The 16,354-nt window shown below is 32.4% G+C and overlaps 2 protein-coding genes across 2 annotated transcripts; one reads left to right on the forward strand and one right to left on the reverse strand.

The window, feature by feature from the left end:
- Positions 1–376: 376 nt before the first annotated feature.
- Positions 377–2,001, reverse strand: LOC125055024 (WD repeat-containing protein 91). Its single transcript, XM_047657222.1, has 4 exons — positions 1,596–2,001; positions 1,351–1,500; positions 1,028–1,233; positions 377–865 (listed from the first exon to the last, which is right to left on the reverse strand). Exons 1-4 carry the CDS (start codon positions 1,837–1,839, stop codon positions 635–637), a joined length of 831 nt encoding a protein of 276 aa, XP_047513178.1. The 5' UTR covers positions 1,840–2,001; the 3' UTR covers positions 377–634.
- A 59-nt stretch (positions 2,002–2,060) lies between these two features.
- LOC125055031 (GTP-binding protein Rit2) lies at positions 2,061–7,977 on the forward strand. Its single transcript, XM_047657235.1, has 5 exons — positions 2,061–2,476; positions 2,737–2,810; positions 3,659–3,853; positions 4,313–4,453; positions 6,793–7,977. Exons 1-5 carry the CDS (start codon positions 2,338–2,340, stop codon positions 6,901–6,903), a joined length of 660 nt encoding a protein of 219 aa, XP_047513191.1. The 5' UTR covers positions 2,061–2,337; the 3' UTR covers positions 6,904–7,977.
- The last annotated feature ends 8,377 nt before the right edge of the window (positions 7,978–16,354 follow it).

Consider the following 16,354-nt stretch of genomic DNA (forward strand, 5'->3'; position numbering starts at 1 on the left):
GTCATACACCGGTCCTTATTGATTGATAGTGTACGCCATAAATGAAATTCGAAAATTTGGAGAATTTTTATTTTTTGAAGAATTATTAAATTTAAAAGCGAGGGATTTTTAACATTAATCTGAGGACTGTGGGGATGTGTTAATTCTTGTATACATTGGAAATAAACTTGCTTTAGAATAATAGCAATAGCCTTTAATTTTTTGTGGTGTTAAATAATATTCTCAGAATTAAAGTAAGAAGTACCTAAGTTTATCTTTTACACTTATAATTTTTAGCAAGCTGTTTGTTAACCTGTTGTGGTATATTTTTTTTAAATATCTTAGTGTTCCCTCTTTCAAGGTGGTGCATAATAAATCAAACCTTGGGGCATAATACTTACTTTATTATATTTTATTTAAATTTGTGGGCAAAACTAACCAATGAATTCTACATTTTGACTTTTACTTTATTTGTACACAAAAGTGAAAACAGGTCCTTGATCAAGTTTGGAAACTTAAGTATAAAAGTCTTATTTAATTTTACAGCCTTCCCTTTTAAGTAAAGGAAGTTTTATTCAGAATGAGAATTATTGCTCTTTTTAATACTTAATATTATATGCCTTATTATGTAATTAAATCTTTGAGAAAATAATAATTAATTTTGGCTATGAGATCTTCCTGACTTTCTGCCCATAACTGGACTACCTCCCATTTGACGCAACAGACCACGTAACCCTTTTGCTTCTCTCAATCCACTATCTAAGTGCTCTGTGGGAATTGCAGAGAAATCATCAATTAAAGGTAATGGGCCGCTTAGCCGCTCTGAATATTGAGCTAGTCGAGATTGGTGACCACTTGGTGAAATCTTTTCATTTTGCTGTAGTGTCTGGAAATGAATAATAAAGTTTAAAATATATAAACTATGTCAAATTAAAAAAAATAATAGTAATGAAATATATAATAATTTATTAAAATGATTTATATAAATCATTTTAAAACTAATTCCTCTTTTGTTTTATGTTTTGATAAAAGAATGCTATAATCCTACCTTTCCTTTTAAAGTAGCAATTTCTTCCTGCAGTCTCTTTACTAATGCTGCATCACTTTCATAGCTCGTAAGTGTTGGTTGAGGCATACATTGAAAGACGGTAGCTAGTAAATTGTGCAGTGATACTAACACACTGTCCTGCCAGGCCCTTGTAAAGTATAGGCTAAATGATGGATTCTCCTCAGGTTTTTGAATGTATGGTAACACTAAAAATAATTAAAATAACAGGTCATAATGAAATTAAATACTTGATGCGAAGAAAGAAATTCTGTGAAATGTTGCTTTTAACTACCATATTATTTAAAAAAAATAAAGGGTCTTACTAAACCAATCTCTCCATTCACTTTGACCCTGGAGCTCAGGAAGCATTTTAGCAAAGAAATCTGCAACTTTTTCATTTCTGACACCTCCTGTACTTTGTGCAGCAATCACTAAGTAAAGTTTGTACAGGCTGTATTCAATTTTACGAACAGCTGTAACAGAAATATTGTTATTTAAAAAAAAATTATAGCTGATACAGATCAACGATTCACGGGTATAATTCAAAAGGTGAACATTTTCAACTTACCGGGTTGAACATGAACTTCAAGTTTTGTAAAAACTAAAGTGTCAAGATGAGTCCAATAATCTTTAAAGCCGTTTAAGTCGGAAACGTTTATATAATGCATTATTTGTTCTACAATTTTATCAACTCTAAATCCTTTGTCTTTATCAGCCTTTAAATCGTTCTCGAATGCTTTTACAGTAGATGCAAATCCTCTGAACAATAAATATTCGCGAACCAGTTCATCCACAAACTGTAAATGCGCCATCTCAAAATGGTTTAAAAACCATTAAACCTTAATATAGACCTTTAAGCTGAGCTAGTTTAAAGATAATGGTTTAAAGCTATCATCTTTAAATATTATTAACACATATATTAATTAATTGTTTACTGTCTTGAGTCTTGACTCTTGTTATTAAAACAAGAATTCAAAATGTCAAGTGTCAACTCCGGAAGTTTGAAGCATTCATCATTATTTATCAATAAAATTGTCAGTTGTCAAGTTTACCGACCTTCAATTTTTTCATTAATCAGCTGTAGATTTTGCGACTTTTTTATTTGTTTCAAATTATAATATTAAGCCAAAATATATTTAACGATGAATAAAATGTGTCCTAAATGGAGTGGAAATTAATGTCTTACCATTAACGTGAGCAAGGTGGTGGTTTTGGGCGGCGGTCTTTGCGGATGGCGGGCGAGGAGTTTGTCGAGTGACCGCGGCGGGCGCGGCTCGGCTGGGCCCCCGAGCACGCAGGCATGCAGCGGTATGACAGAGGCTGCGGGCACGTCGCGTGGCCTTCGCGTCTACAAGATTGTGGTCCTTGGCGACGGTGGGGTGGGCAAGTCGGCGGTCACTCTCCAGTTTGTCAGCCATAGCTTCCTTGATTACCATGATCCCACCATTGGTAAGCCTACCAGCGGTTAATGCATTATCAACAGAAAGAGCCTTATTATCATGGTTTGATTGGAGGAATAACATAGAATGATAAGGATCCTATATTATTGTTATTAACAGAAATAAGCAAACTGTAATCAATTAAGACAAAAATAATGCTATAAACTATAACTTTACTTGTTGTGTTGTGGGCCTTTTAATTTTGTTAACTTAAATGGGGCCTTAACATAACTACAATATGTTTTGTTCATAGCAAAACCTTTTTTACAGAAGACTCATACCAACAACAAGCAGTAATTGATGGAGAACCTGCCTTACTTGATATTTTGGATACTGCAGGACAGGTGTGTATTTTACTTTTAAGTATGAATTAAATAGGTCTATCAATTAATACATAATTAATTGATAAACCTATGTATAAGGTATTAAACTTTGCACCCTCAGTAATACAAAGGCATAATTCAATAAAGAATTTTGGGAAATCACATTTGAAGATTTTAAATAAAATGCTTTATTAAAGATTTGGTTATGACTACAGATTTTTTGTTTGAAAATGTCAGTATAAGCTTTGAAAATTAGTTTTAATCAAGATAGATAACTTGTCCAGCACAAATTAGCCCGCCCATTTAGTACAAAGAATATGACTACAATTAATAACTGTAAACTACAATTTATTCCTTGTAACAACTGGATTTTTAAATTATAATTTATTAATTATTAGACCTACTTAACTACATTTTGTATAATATATAGAATCAAATATGAAATTCACATTGTTTTGTGATCAAAGGGTACAAACCCGAATGGTGGACAGTTTGAGTAATTTATTTATTTATACTTCATTACCTTAATCAAAAACATACACATAACAGAAATAAAAAAACAGGTTACAAAAGTTATAAGGCAACAGGCGGCCTTATCGCTAACAAGTGATTTCTTCCTGGCAACCCAAATGTAACTTCTTTAAATATGAACACTACTAATTAGTAGTGGCGTGAGAGAGATCCAAATATGTTGCCAGGGGCTGGAGTATTTCAGTTTGTGCCCATAGCATTTAAAACCTATCTATAATACATATAATATATCTTTAGAAAAAAATTGAGTTAGGGCCTTGTATTGCTGAGATATTGTATTATAGACATACCTGTTCGAGAATGAATGTATGGTAGTCATAGAAGGTGAAAACTTACAGGTTGAATTCACAGCTATGAGGGAACAGTACATGAGGTGTGGAGAAGGTTTTATGCTGTGTTACTCTGTGACAGACAAAAGATCATTTAGGGCAGCATCAGAATATAAAAGGTTGCTGGCACAGGCAAGACCATCCGAAACGCTGCCATTGGTATTGGTTGGTAATAAACTGGATTTGGCTCCTAGATTTAGACAGGTAAGATGTATGAAATTTTTGCATTGTTCATATTCTAGTTCAAAATATACTATAAATATTTCACATACACAAATTTATACACACATTTTGTAGTTAACAAAGGGATACATTTTGATGTTTTATATCTTAAAATTAGGTATTGATTGACTGAGATTTTTAATTCATCCACTCTCCCCGCCCATTGTTGATTTGTGAAGATACTTGACACGGCAAGTATCCTTCCCAGACCGGGCCATACACTTTTGGAATAGCTAGGGGAGATCGGGCCCAGTGCTTGCAGGGATGGTGATCCATCCCTTCTTTTGAACGCATGGACCCCTGCTTCCCCGCTTGGGCACTCTTTAGGTGGTGAGGACTACAACACTAATGACTCTGGATCAAGAATGATTACCTTTTAAATAAAAGAAATACCCTCTTATAAAGCATAAGAATATCTTGATTGTATAATTTTTTTTATAGGTAACAACAGAAGAGGGCAAAGCACTCGCTACACAACTGGGTTGTCCATTCTTCGAAACATCAGCCGCGTTGCGTCACTTCGTTGATGATGCTTTCCACGCATTGGTCAGGGAGGTTCGCCGACTTGAAAGGCAAAGACAGGTAAATTAACTATTGCCTGTAAAATCTAAAATTAATTATCAGTCTAATAGACCAGTGCCGATAATTTTTGAAACCTAAAAAAATTACAGTAGGATGAAACCCATTAGAAAAGCAGGGGAATATGATCAAAATGAAAGGAAAAATAAATTACGGTCGATCTGAGGTCGGGAAGGGGTCGGGGGGGGAGCTTTAAGGGTAAAAAACGGTTTATCTCGATTTCCGGCAAAACTAAAAGTCCTATCGAAGAAAATTAAATGGCAAAGTTGTAGGTAATAAAAAGATCTAAAACTTTTGTATTCACACATTTTTCACATAACCTCAAAATTTATGTGAAAAATTCAAAAAACCAAGTTTTTGGTTTTTAATTTTTATCTTTTACAAAAATATTTTTTTTTAACGAAATTTGGTGAAAACTTACCTTTCTATGTCCCAAATACACTGTAATTTATTTGATTAAAAATATTTATTTGTTCACCTTATTTTGAATTAATATCGAAAAAACACCCTAATTTTCAATCGAAAATTCTGACGTCAAAATTTCAGCTTTTTTCAAAAAGTTGGTGTCCTTTCAGTTCGTTGAAATCTCTACTTTCCTATGGTAAAAATATATATATATATTACCATAGTAAATCTTCTCAGAAAACGCAAAAAATCGTATGCAGTAACGCCCAGACCTGTCATCCCCTTCCTTACTTCTCTATGAAATACGAAAATTTTAGCCCATCTAAAGGCTAAATTTTTTTTTTAGGTCACTCAGGTATATATAAGTTATCTTAAAATAGTAATAAATAGGCATCTGATTATAATTTAAAGAAGATTCATAGAGAAGTAGGGAAGGGGATAACGGGTCTGGGCGTTACTGCATACGATTTTTTGCATTTTCTGAGAAGATTTACTATGGTAATATATATATATTTTTTTACCATAGGAAAGTAGAGATTTCAACGAACTGAACGCATACCAACTTTTTGAAAAAAGCTGAAATTTTGACGTCAGAATTTTCGATTGAAAATTAGGGTGTTTTTTCGATATTAATTCAAAATAAGGTGAACAAATAAATATTTTTAATCAAATAAATTACAATGTATTTGGGACATAGAAAGGTAAGTTTTGACCAAATTTCGTTAAAAAAAAATATTTTTGTTAAAGATAAAAATTAAAAACCAAAAACTTGGTTTTTTTAATTTTTCACATAAATTTTGAGGGTATGTGAAAATATGTGAATACAAAAGTTTTAGATCTTTTTATTACCTACAACTTTGCCATTTAACTTTCTTCGATAGGACTTTTAGTTTTGCCGGAAATCGAGATAAACCGTTTTTTACCCTTAAAGCTCCCCCCCCGACCCCTTCCCGACCTCAGATCGACCGTAATTTATTTTTCCTTTCATTTTGATCATATTCCCCTGCTTTTCTAATGGGTTTCATCCTACTGTAATTTTTTTCACTTTTTATTTATTTTAAAGGCTATCTGCACTGGTCTATAATTCATTTGTACAGTTACAAAATCAGTTTAAAAAATCTCATTTTCTTTAGATTGTAAATTTCGTAGCTTTATCGAAGTGTATAGTGTTGCCAGCAAAAGAAATTAAATCATAATCATAATATTGTTTGGACCAATTATTTAATAATTGATAAAGTTCACATTTACTTGCAATACATTTAATAACAATGTATTTTTACGTTATTTTATTAATTATGTCATAGTATAAGTAAGTACACAGGAAGAACAGTTGGCCTAGTGGCTTCAGCTTCAGGTCGTGATTTCGATCCTTGGATTAACATTCGCTCAAACGGTGAAGGAAAACATCGTGAGGAAACCGGCTTGCCTTAGACCCAAAAAGTCGACGACGTGTGTCATGACTGGAGGATCACGTACTTGACTATTATATTGACAAATGATCGTGAAACAGATACAAAAACCTGAAGCCCAGACCTAAAAATGTTGAAGCGCAACTGTTTTTTTGACGTGACAACGTCTTATAAATCGATTGAGCCGGCTGCACGCACGAAAAAACATGACTCATGCGGCGTTACCTCGCTCTGAGGCGTTACCTCGCTCTGAGGCGTTCCATTTAAGGCTTGAAGTGCAATCGAGAGCGCGAAGCGACAGAGAGGCACAATCGGACTCCGCGCTCTTCAGCGTTCGACATCTGTCTCTCTCCTACTTGAGTGAGCAATTCGTGACGTTGTCATGTTCAACTATCGTCAGTAAACCGACTTTACAGACAACCGATTTTTTTTATATGACGATTCCTCAAACTATCTCTGTATCAATTTTACTTACTTACTCCGTCTTCAGTTTTAGTATTGCAGATTCACCCATATATCTTTTTCTAGTCATCCCTAGTGGGTACGGGAATATCGACAGGCGGTGGTCGCCGTCGTTGGCGACGCCTGCGCAGTATATTTGCGCTCGTCTTTCGTCGGCGCAGACGCACACTTGAATAGTCCTAAATGGTAACTGCAACTCATATTTGAAACTTTTTCGCAGGTGTCGCTTTATTTAATAATTTTATAAGTAATCACGAGATTAGTCAATCAACTCAATAGATTTTCTTTTTTCATCTGTAATTTGCTGTCTTAATTTTTTCAAGTATCTTTTAAGTTTATATAAAACTGGTCACGTTTTTTCTCGACTAAGACCTAGTAGGTTTTCATTTACTGGTGCTATCAATGCACTAGAAAATTGCTTTTATTATTTAACTTAATTTTTAAAATTTTCGCGCATATTTACATTGAGATTATCGATTGGTTTTTAAAAGGTCATATATCGAGGTTATATTAATTAAGATATAAATGGTCATTCTGTCTAATATCCCGTATACAGGTTCTAAGAAATACTAGGATACTAGGAGGTTTAAGATCCATGCTATTTCGGCTTCTACTTTCCTAGTATTTCTATATACAGTGCAACCTCGATATCGAAAGGGAACATGTAAATATTCATTATATCAAGTAATTCGTTGAACTGAGGTTTGTTATGTTGAGGTGAGGTTGGTCTAAAATTCGTTATAAAGAGGTAAAAAAATAGATTTTGATAAATGAATTTTAAGCTGTCGCGACATGTATCACATACTATGAGATTAAAAGTCATTGCTGAACTTTATATAAAGGTTTTGGGTTGAAAAAATTCGTTAATTAGAGGTATTTATACTTTTTCGTGATATTTGAAAATTCGTTATAAAGAGGTTGCGAAATTCTCGTAATGTAAAGATATTTTACATTTTGACTCTTATGGACAATTCAAGGGGATTACGAAGATTTTGTTAAATCGAGTAAGTCGTTTTATTGAGGTACGTTATATTAAGGTTGCACTGTAGTTATAGCCCTAAGGCTAAATATAACTAATTTATAAACCTTTCACTACCTCATATTTATCCTTAGCTATCTATATATTGTGTTCAAAATAGTTTAAGCACACCTTGTGTTGTTTAGCACTTTCTGCCTTTCAAGGCCTAGTTTTTCTTTAAGGCCTAATCAAGTTTCTATTGCGGTGGTTAAATTTGCAATATAAAGAGAAATTATAATACAGTAGAACCTCGATAAGATAAAGTCCAAGGGAAACACAAAATATTTTATGTTATAGAGGTTTTAAGTTATCAAGGTTCTATGTCAGGTAAAGGTTAATATAGAGGTATGTACATGTTTCTATGTACCCTTCCTCCCATTTTTACTTGAATGCATCAGAAGGATGGAAAATTAAATATTTATTCACATTACTTACATTACATAAAAATAAAACAACAACTAAAGGTTTAGTCTACTTAAAAAAATCTGTGATTTTCTTTTGTTTTAAAAAATTCACTGTTTCTAAATCGATTTGATTTTCAATGACGAATAGAGAGGAGAATACATTAACACATTAACTTATGATGCAAGTAAGTCGTTGTCACAAAGCTAACCGCCGCAAAGCTTTGAAGAATTTAGATAAAGCAAACAATAGGTAATGTATTGTTTACGTTAACAATACATTAGTAAACACGTGCAAGCAATAAATACCGAAACCATTTGTTTTGACACTCTTATAAAATGACTCATTCACAAACAATTTTATGTTATAGAGGTTGTGGAAACATTTCTTTTAGTTACTGAGGGCCTATACAGAGATTATTTATTTACGTTATAGAGGTTGCGTATTTTAAGTTATAGAGGTTTTGGGCTCTGATGGGAAGGGAACATAGTATTTTTTGAAGTAACAGAGGTTTGTATGTTACCGAGGTTTACGTTATCGAGGTTCTACTGTATAAAACACAAACCAAGGAAGAAATTTAGGCATTAATTAATAAAAAATTAAATAATCCAACCAAAAGTGTACTGTATTCTTCTGTAATTTACCAAATTTTTAAATCGAAATTTAACAAATAATTTGAATCTGTCGTTTTATGTAAAAAAAATCAGGATATTTCTATTTTATTATATTTATTTTGAATCCTTAATCTGGTTGAATTGTTAAATGATTTTTTACTATTTTTAGTACTTTGTGGTTACCATTATTTCTTTAAATTTGTATAGACCCTTCAAATATTACAGTGTTTGACTTGAATCATTCAAAATTCGCCTTACAAACCATGTATTTCTTGAAAATGAAGCACAAAGTCTTCCGTGAGTCCAAGCAAGCAATAATAAAATTATAAAATTCCCTTATGACAAACGCGTGGTCGATTTGTATAGTGATAACTGCATTTTTGTAAGATCCATAATAGAGAACCCGTAGAAATCCTAAGTGTCACTAGTTTAATATAGTTGTAATCAATTTAAAACGGAATTGATAATATAGTTCTTTAGGGCGTTATAATCCGCCCAATACGCGATGTGATCGTGAGATATCTCTCGAACCGACTTTGTTTGATACCCAATTCATGACTAGATATAAACGATAAAATAATGTTGGCAACACTAAACGTTTTCATACATTTAGTTTGTAGTATATTATTATGACTAGAAGACTTGTATCCATGGTCATGTAATAATTTAATAAAAATGTATTGAAATGCGAAAGTGCGTGCCATTTAGTTCCAAATACGCCACCGGGACGCTGCTGCTGCGTTTGAAACAAAATTTATCACAACCCCTTGTCGAGAGATATCTAACGGTTCGCAAAATCGGCCCATAGTTTTTCGATATAGTGAGAATATACCCCACATATATATAGTGTGTAACGTTATTTTGATGTATATTTTATTTGAAGTATTTAATACGGTTACGTTTATATTTTGATATAATGGGCTATTTGACAAGGTTTTAAAAACCATTTTAGATTTTTAGTATTGGCTTTAAAAAAATGGCAAGATGGACCAATCCCTATGATGTACCATGCTTGTAAACAAACTTCAAGTTTTTTTCCTTTTTAAGTATATTTCTTAAATTACACAAATATTTAGATTAGATTGGTGGAGACATACAAGCATGCTATGTCGTCGATTCGCCTAATCTGTGAGCGTTAAATAATCTGTGTCCATAATATAATTAATATTTTATATTACGGTTTTATTAATAAATTGATTATTTAAGTTATTTTACTATATAATGCTATTGAATGTCTTTTTTTATACAGATTATTCAATAACACTTGATTTGTCATACTGTCAAATGGCCTATTGTTGGGTTTTTATAATTTAAAATGTATTTGATGGCGTTATAGTGCCATATATGACGATTGGCATACAGTTTAAACCCCATGGAATTTATGTTATGATGAATATTACGTCATATTATGGCACTAACATAATGCTTTGATGTATATAAAAAGTATTGATTGTTATATATTTGAAGTATTTATTGTCTGAATTAGAATTCGTAGGAGTTTTAAATTTTCACTGTAGTGTTGCCATTTCATTAGGTTTTAATTACCTTAAAGTACAATTAAGTGTATAAGTGAGATCAAATGAGCTCCTTAATCTGTGTGACAGAGACAGCAATAAGATAAAGAATTATATATTTATATGGTAAATTAATTTGATGTGTGTTTATTAGTGTTTAATGTTGATAACGTAATTTAGGTCGATACGCACAAATTTTAACGTAGTCTCTACCGAGTGTAGGTGTAAGGACTAGGTATCATTTGTCGTATTACTTACGAGTTGGAGTTTTTCAAAATTAAAAAAAACAAACGTAGTTGGTACGAGAATATAATTTTTACTGCATTTACAGTTTTCATACTGTTAGGGTTTGTTTAACAACTTCCAAGATTTCCTGACTCAATGAAATAAATACAAAATACTAAAATAAATGTTTGGTGAAATGGAAGCGCAGGAGTGCTGACAATGTGTTGCCATTTAACAAAACACTATGCATTACATTTTATACCCGCTTTTTATTATACAACAGGTTACAGTGTACGACAAATTATATCTAGATTAATCTACTGTAAATTAGAGTGACTTCACTCAAGTGCAATAACATCGTGTCAAAGTAGATTTAGTGTTTGTATTCCGTGACAATAGCTGTCAAATCGTTTTACCAAGACAAAACTTGGATATCCTTTGGAATAAGTGTATTGATAAATGGGTATTTATCTTCTGATTTACACCAAATTAACACATGTATATTCTAACACTAAGGCTTATTTACTGTGACTCTCCAAATATAACGAAGAAAGTTCACTGGACGTAAGAGGTACTAAAATGTATACAGTGCATTAATGATTTTTACTTTTTCTTCTGTAACAAATATGTCTTTATCTATGGTGAATTCTTAAGTTGGTTAGTATTTTAATAAAATATTGACATATTCCTCTTATTGACATTGCACAGACTACACAGTTAAAAATAATATAGAAATATATATAAACTCAGTAATGTCAAAATTGCATTTAAGTTTAAATATTCCGTGGGTTAGTAAGTAGTGTTTGTATGGTCTATGTCTAGTCATTGTTTTAGTTGTTATTGAATGTATCGTAGGTGATAGGAATAGAACCCCAAGGCCTGAAAACACCCCTAGAAGGCTTAAGTGTTAAGAATTATGAATATGGACTCCAACAAAATCGGCAAGGTTAGGGAATTATCGATGTGTTATGTAGGCTAAATCCTGGTCTTTGAAAAGATTTTCAGTATTTTTTTTAAATACCTAACACAACACGCCGTATCGTTCACATATAGCTTCTCAATGGTATTCTAAATATATGCGTGCGGAGCGCTTATTGTGTTTTACATTAAAAACTCCAACATTCTTATTACAATAGCTATTAAAATTTACATATTAGTTATCTACGGGCTACTGTTTGCAAGAGATTGCAAGATTTTTTAACTCATCAATTCTCGGATTGAAAATATAAAAAATGTTTTAAACGTTTTTAAATATATTCTTTAATAGTAACTAACTGGAACCAGGCTCTACAAAAATCTCTTCATAAATCATTGCAATACATAATATAGCGAAACCCCAATATGTTTAAAGGCCTAAGATATATTGAATAAAATTATGTAATTGTTTATTTGAAAATGTTGCATATATTTTAAAATCGCGTGTTACCGGTATTGGAGCTAGCATGACTATCAAAGAGTCAAGCTTCTTGATTTTTGCGTATTGTAAAATAGACCATAAGGAAATAAAGACCCCATTACACTACGAGAATTCATATAATTAAACTATACAAAAATTGTCATTGATAAACTCAGCACAAGTTAAGATTTAGAAACGGGACTTTTCGGATTTGAAAAACGTGAGTCTCGTTACTGAATCTTCTCTAAAAACAGTCTGTATTTTTTGAAATACTAAAATGTTCCATAGCCATTAACGTTTTGCATTTATTTGCTGTTTATAGACATGACATTTAGTAGTGATAATTGACAGTTGACGCTATGTTGCAACTCACATTATATGCCTGTATTTTTTTATTTGTTAATAACGTTTGTATTCAAAGATTTTATTTTTGTTTGTGTTTATGTTGTATACCTATATTGTTTTATATAATAATTATTAAAAACGGTACCTTGTATGTAAGAAAATATTTTATGCATAATGTGTAAACGTGTGTAGAGGTTTTGTTGAATAAATGTCATGTTGAAAATGTGTTTTATTATTTAATAGTAATAATAAGCATACCAAAGGCCCGGGCAATCCCGTCCCGTGTTCCGCGAATTCCAAACAACGCTGTATGGGTTCTAGGCCTCCGGTTACATTGCTATTTTTCTTGGAGCCAAAAATCTAGGTGCAAGACTACTGACAGTTAATTTTTCACACCGCAATAATGTTGGTGGTGACTACCGTTTTTAATCCAAATGGAGTTCGGCGCAAAGAGACAGCCCAATAGACCGCTGTTAATGAAACATTCAAATCTGTTCAATTAGTTAACGAATTTTTTTAAACTGACTAAGAATGGGGAAGTATTACAATTGAAGTTAGTCTTATAAGAGAAGTTACTGTTTGTCTAGCCACTTTAAATATTTATAATAATAATTTATTTGAAAAAATATCGTACCTAAATGGTGGTACAATCTAAATTTCGCTTATTCTGCCTAAAAAGCATATTTTGTTTAAAAAGGAATATTACATAGAAGTTACATACATTATGAGTCGTTTTTTATATTATTTGTAGTGCTAAAATATCACATAACGTTATCAAATTAATATTAATTATATTATTTCACGCAGTCATTAATAATAATTCCAAAAGTAGTATATTAATTATTTGACTGTATTATACCAGTTGTTTCTACAGGTTGGTTATTTTGTCGAGTATAAGTTTCAGTCATGGAGGATTTACGTATGTTGTTGTGTGAGGGATACCTTAGTGCTTAAAAATACGTAGCAAGCTTTATTGTCGCAAGAGTTAACGCATAATAAAATAGACCTACTATGACCTTCATATTAAAGTTGAGTGCTCTTTAACGCATCGATTATAACTTACTATAAAACTAGACAGCTCAGCAATAAAATCACGCTAACCGTTGTTCTCAAGATGGACACTCGCTCGTAAAGTTTGAAATAATGGTCTCCAGTGTCCACTGACTCGTGCACGACGCTCTTTGTTCACACTCCAAGTGTTTTATGAAGGAATTATCTAATGGCACATCCGGTTATGGAGTATAGAAATGTGTCGCTTTAATGTAACATCTTAAATTCCTTATCAAAAAGCTCTAACCGATTTCAAAATTGTAAGTGTCCGCGGTGGAATCTGTTTATTGCAGTCGTTATAAATAAATGACTCTCGACACTGCAATCGACCCCGCCAGTGTAGGTACCGTTATATATTTCTATATGCCTAAGAAGGAAAACATAAATATGATAGAATAGATAGAAATAGATATTTCGGGCACAAAATACTGATATTACTTATTTTTTTTATGTATTACTCACGGGGGACTCACGGGCAGGAGGCTCATCCGATGCTAAGTACCGCCGCCTATGGACACTCACATTGCCAGAAGGCTCGCAAGTGCGTTGCCGACCTTTTAAGAATTGGTACGCTCTTTTCTTGAAGGGGCCATAAGTCGAATTGGTTCGGAAATACTTCAGTGGGCATCTAGTTCGATATATGTAGTGGTATTGCGCGGCAAAAACTGCCTTAAGAAACGCTCAGTTGTGGAACGACGGACGTCGAGGTGATACGGATGCTATTTTGTATTCTGCCAAATAGCAATCTGATGCCAAGACATGGTTATAGTTATATAGTTATATATAGTATAAAAATAAAGTAAAATATTTTTTTAATTACAGAAGTAATAAAAAGAAATAACAATGATAAATCAGCAATGATTTAGTTACAGTAGTGACTTAAGCTAAATAAGACAAAGAAAACCTAATGGCTTTTGACCTACACAAGGACCATTATGAGTGGTTCTTATATCTAACCATTAAATGCAGAAATACTTCAGTTTAGGTTGGCAGTTAAATAAGATTTAACGATAACATCCCATAACCATTATTCGCGCTATTACAAAAACAAAATTTACAACAGAACACACTTACCAAATAAATACCTCTTAAAGGGTAGGTTATAACTTTGTTCTATTTTAAGAATTAAAAATTTACAAGTTCCATTCATTCACTTATTATTCGGATTTCAAAGATAGGTACTAAAATATATTAATTATATGATATTATGTAAAGGCGCCTATGTAATGAGTAATTTGCAATAGCGATACTGTATTAGAACTCAAATATCTTAATAATGATTGCGAGAACAAAACACTTTGTTACAATAAATTGTTTAATATTAACAGTAGAAAAATATTAAATACTTATAGTTAGTTGGAGGAAAGGTAGCTTGTGACAGAAGGTGGAATATGTAAGAGGACTGAGCCACGTGACATATTATGAAGCTTTGCGATTGATGTTTGATTGATGTTGATGTTCTGAATATGTTTATTATGGAACATAAGATACATGTATCACTTATTCCACGTCATTAAATTTCAATTTGTAGGCATCCCTACTCATCGGCAAAGAAGACAGAGGGTGTAGGCCGAGAGAAAAAGCCGGCGTAAAAAACTCTCGTATATGCATATGTTACTTAGACAAGCAACTTCTCAACATGTTTAAAATAATTTCGTCATTGTGTCACAGGCGTGGAACCTAAAACCTTTATTATATTTACGCTTACACCTATTGGCTACAGAAAGACTTTGAGGCAAGCATAATTTTTTATAAGTTAGAAAATAATGTGTAGGCATAAAAAGTATACAAGAAAATATGGCATCACAAATTTTACACACATACACATCAATTATATTAGAACATAAGCAAGCTTGCAAGGGAAATTATAAACAAACAACCACAAAATAATAAATAAAAAAATAATAATAATAATTACTAAAACTAAATGAAAACTTAAACCTCATTAAGAGCATGATAAACAAGGTTACGGTAAGTTGGAAGACTTGTAAAATATATAAATATATTCATCAATGTTAGTAATCAAGTTGCAAGAGTGAGACAGCCTATTTACTGGACCATTAAAAAAAGCAGATAAGCGAGTCGTAGGTAAGAAAACTTTTAACGTTAACGTTCTAGTAAGTAACTAGGATTACAAAGAAAGGCAAACTTTGTAAGAAGGTTAGTATGAGTATTAAAGTTAAATATTTTATACAAATAGATGTCACTTAATAATGCATTGTAACGCATTGAAAATTACCAAAAAGCGTTGTATATTCGCCAACGACACTTTGTATTGAAACGTGTAATTTTTGCAATCATTTCGGAATGAATGTTTCCCTAAAGGTGATATCAGACGGTTCACTCGAATGATTGTTCACTCGAGTGAATGCTTCATTTTTTTTCATTCTATGTTCACACGGCTTAGACGAAATGATACAAAAATGAACATTCATTGTTCTTTCTTTTAAATATGTCATCGAATCAAGTCGTACGTCTTGGAATTAGTTTAATTTGTGATCATTTAATCAAAGAGTTAACAAAAAAGAAGCAAAGAAAACGTCGAAGGTGGTGGGTGCGACCTTGGATTGAAAGAAGAAATTTATTTAAAAAAAAAGTAATGTATTTTGATCGTTCCACTTGAACACCATTTTACCGCATGAAAACAATGTAATAACACACAGAAAAAAAAGTTATAATTTCGTCGACAACGTGATGTCCGTCGGCTACAGGACTCTAAACAAAATGGCCAAATCCGAATGAACGTTCTCTCAGTGTTCAGACCGTTCATTTCTCGTTCATTCGGAGTGGGAATGAAAGATACCGAATGCCAATATCCAACACTGTTGGATCGGTTCACTAATGAATCCATTCGGCACTCGTGTTTCATTTTTTGTTCAGACATTTCATTTCGAGTGAAATGTACCGAATGAAAGGTGAAAATGAACAAAAAATGAACCGTCTGATATCACCTTAACGAACACACAATTTCACTTTTCACAGACGAATGGCGGGAATCAACAAGTGCGCATTAACTTTAACCAAACAATGGTTCCAGGATGCTTTCAGTTTTCCACAACCTCGC

This window comes from Pieris napi, chromosome 1 (assembly GCF_905475465.1).
Source record: "Pieris napi chromosome 1, ilPieNapi1.2, whole genome shotgun sequence".
NCBI classification, from domain to species: domain Eukaryota; kingdom Metazoa; phylum Arthropoda; class Insecta; order Lepidoptera; family Pieridae; genus Pieris; species Pieris napi.

Coding starts and splice junctions, on each gene's coding strand:
- LOC125055024 (XM_047657222.1), bottom strand. CDS start 1,839: ATGGCGCATTTACAGTTTGTGGATGAACTGGTTCGCGAATATTTATTG. Junction 1,501..1,595: donor TGAAGTTCATGTTCAACCCG/GTAAGTTGAAAA, acceptor TTTCTGTTACAG/CTGTTCGTAAAATTGAATAC. Junction 866..1,027: donor TTGCTACTTTAAAAGGAAAG/GTAGGATTATAG, acceptor ATTCATTTCCAG/ACACTACAGCAAAATGAAAA.
- LOC125055031 (XM_047657235.1), top strand. CDS start 2,338: ATGACAGAGGCTGCGGGCACGTCGCGTGGCCTTCGCGTCTACAAGATT. Junction 2,477..2,736: donor TTACCATGATCCCACCATTG/GTAAGCCTACCA, acceptor CCTTTTTTACAG/AAGACTCATACCAACAACAA. Junction 3,854..4,312: donor TGGCTCCTAGATTTAGACAG/GTAAGATGTATG, acceptor TTTTTTTTATAG/GTAACAACAGAAGAGGGCAA.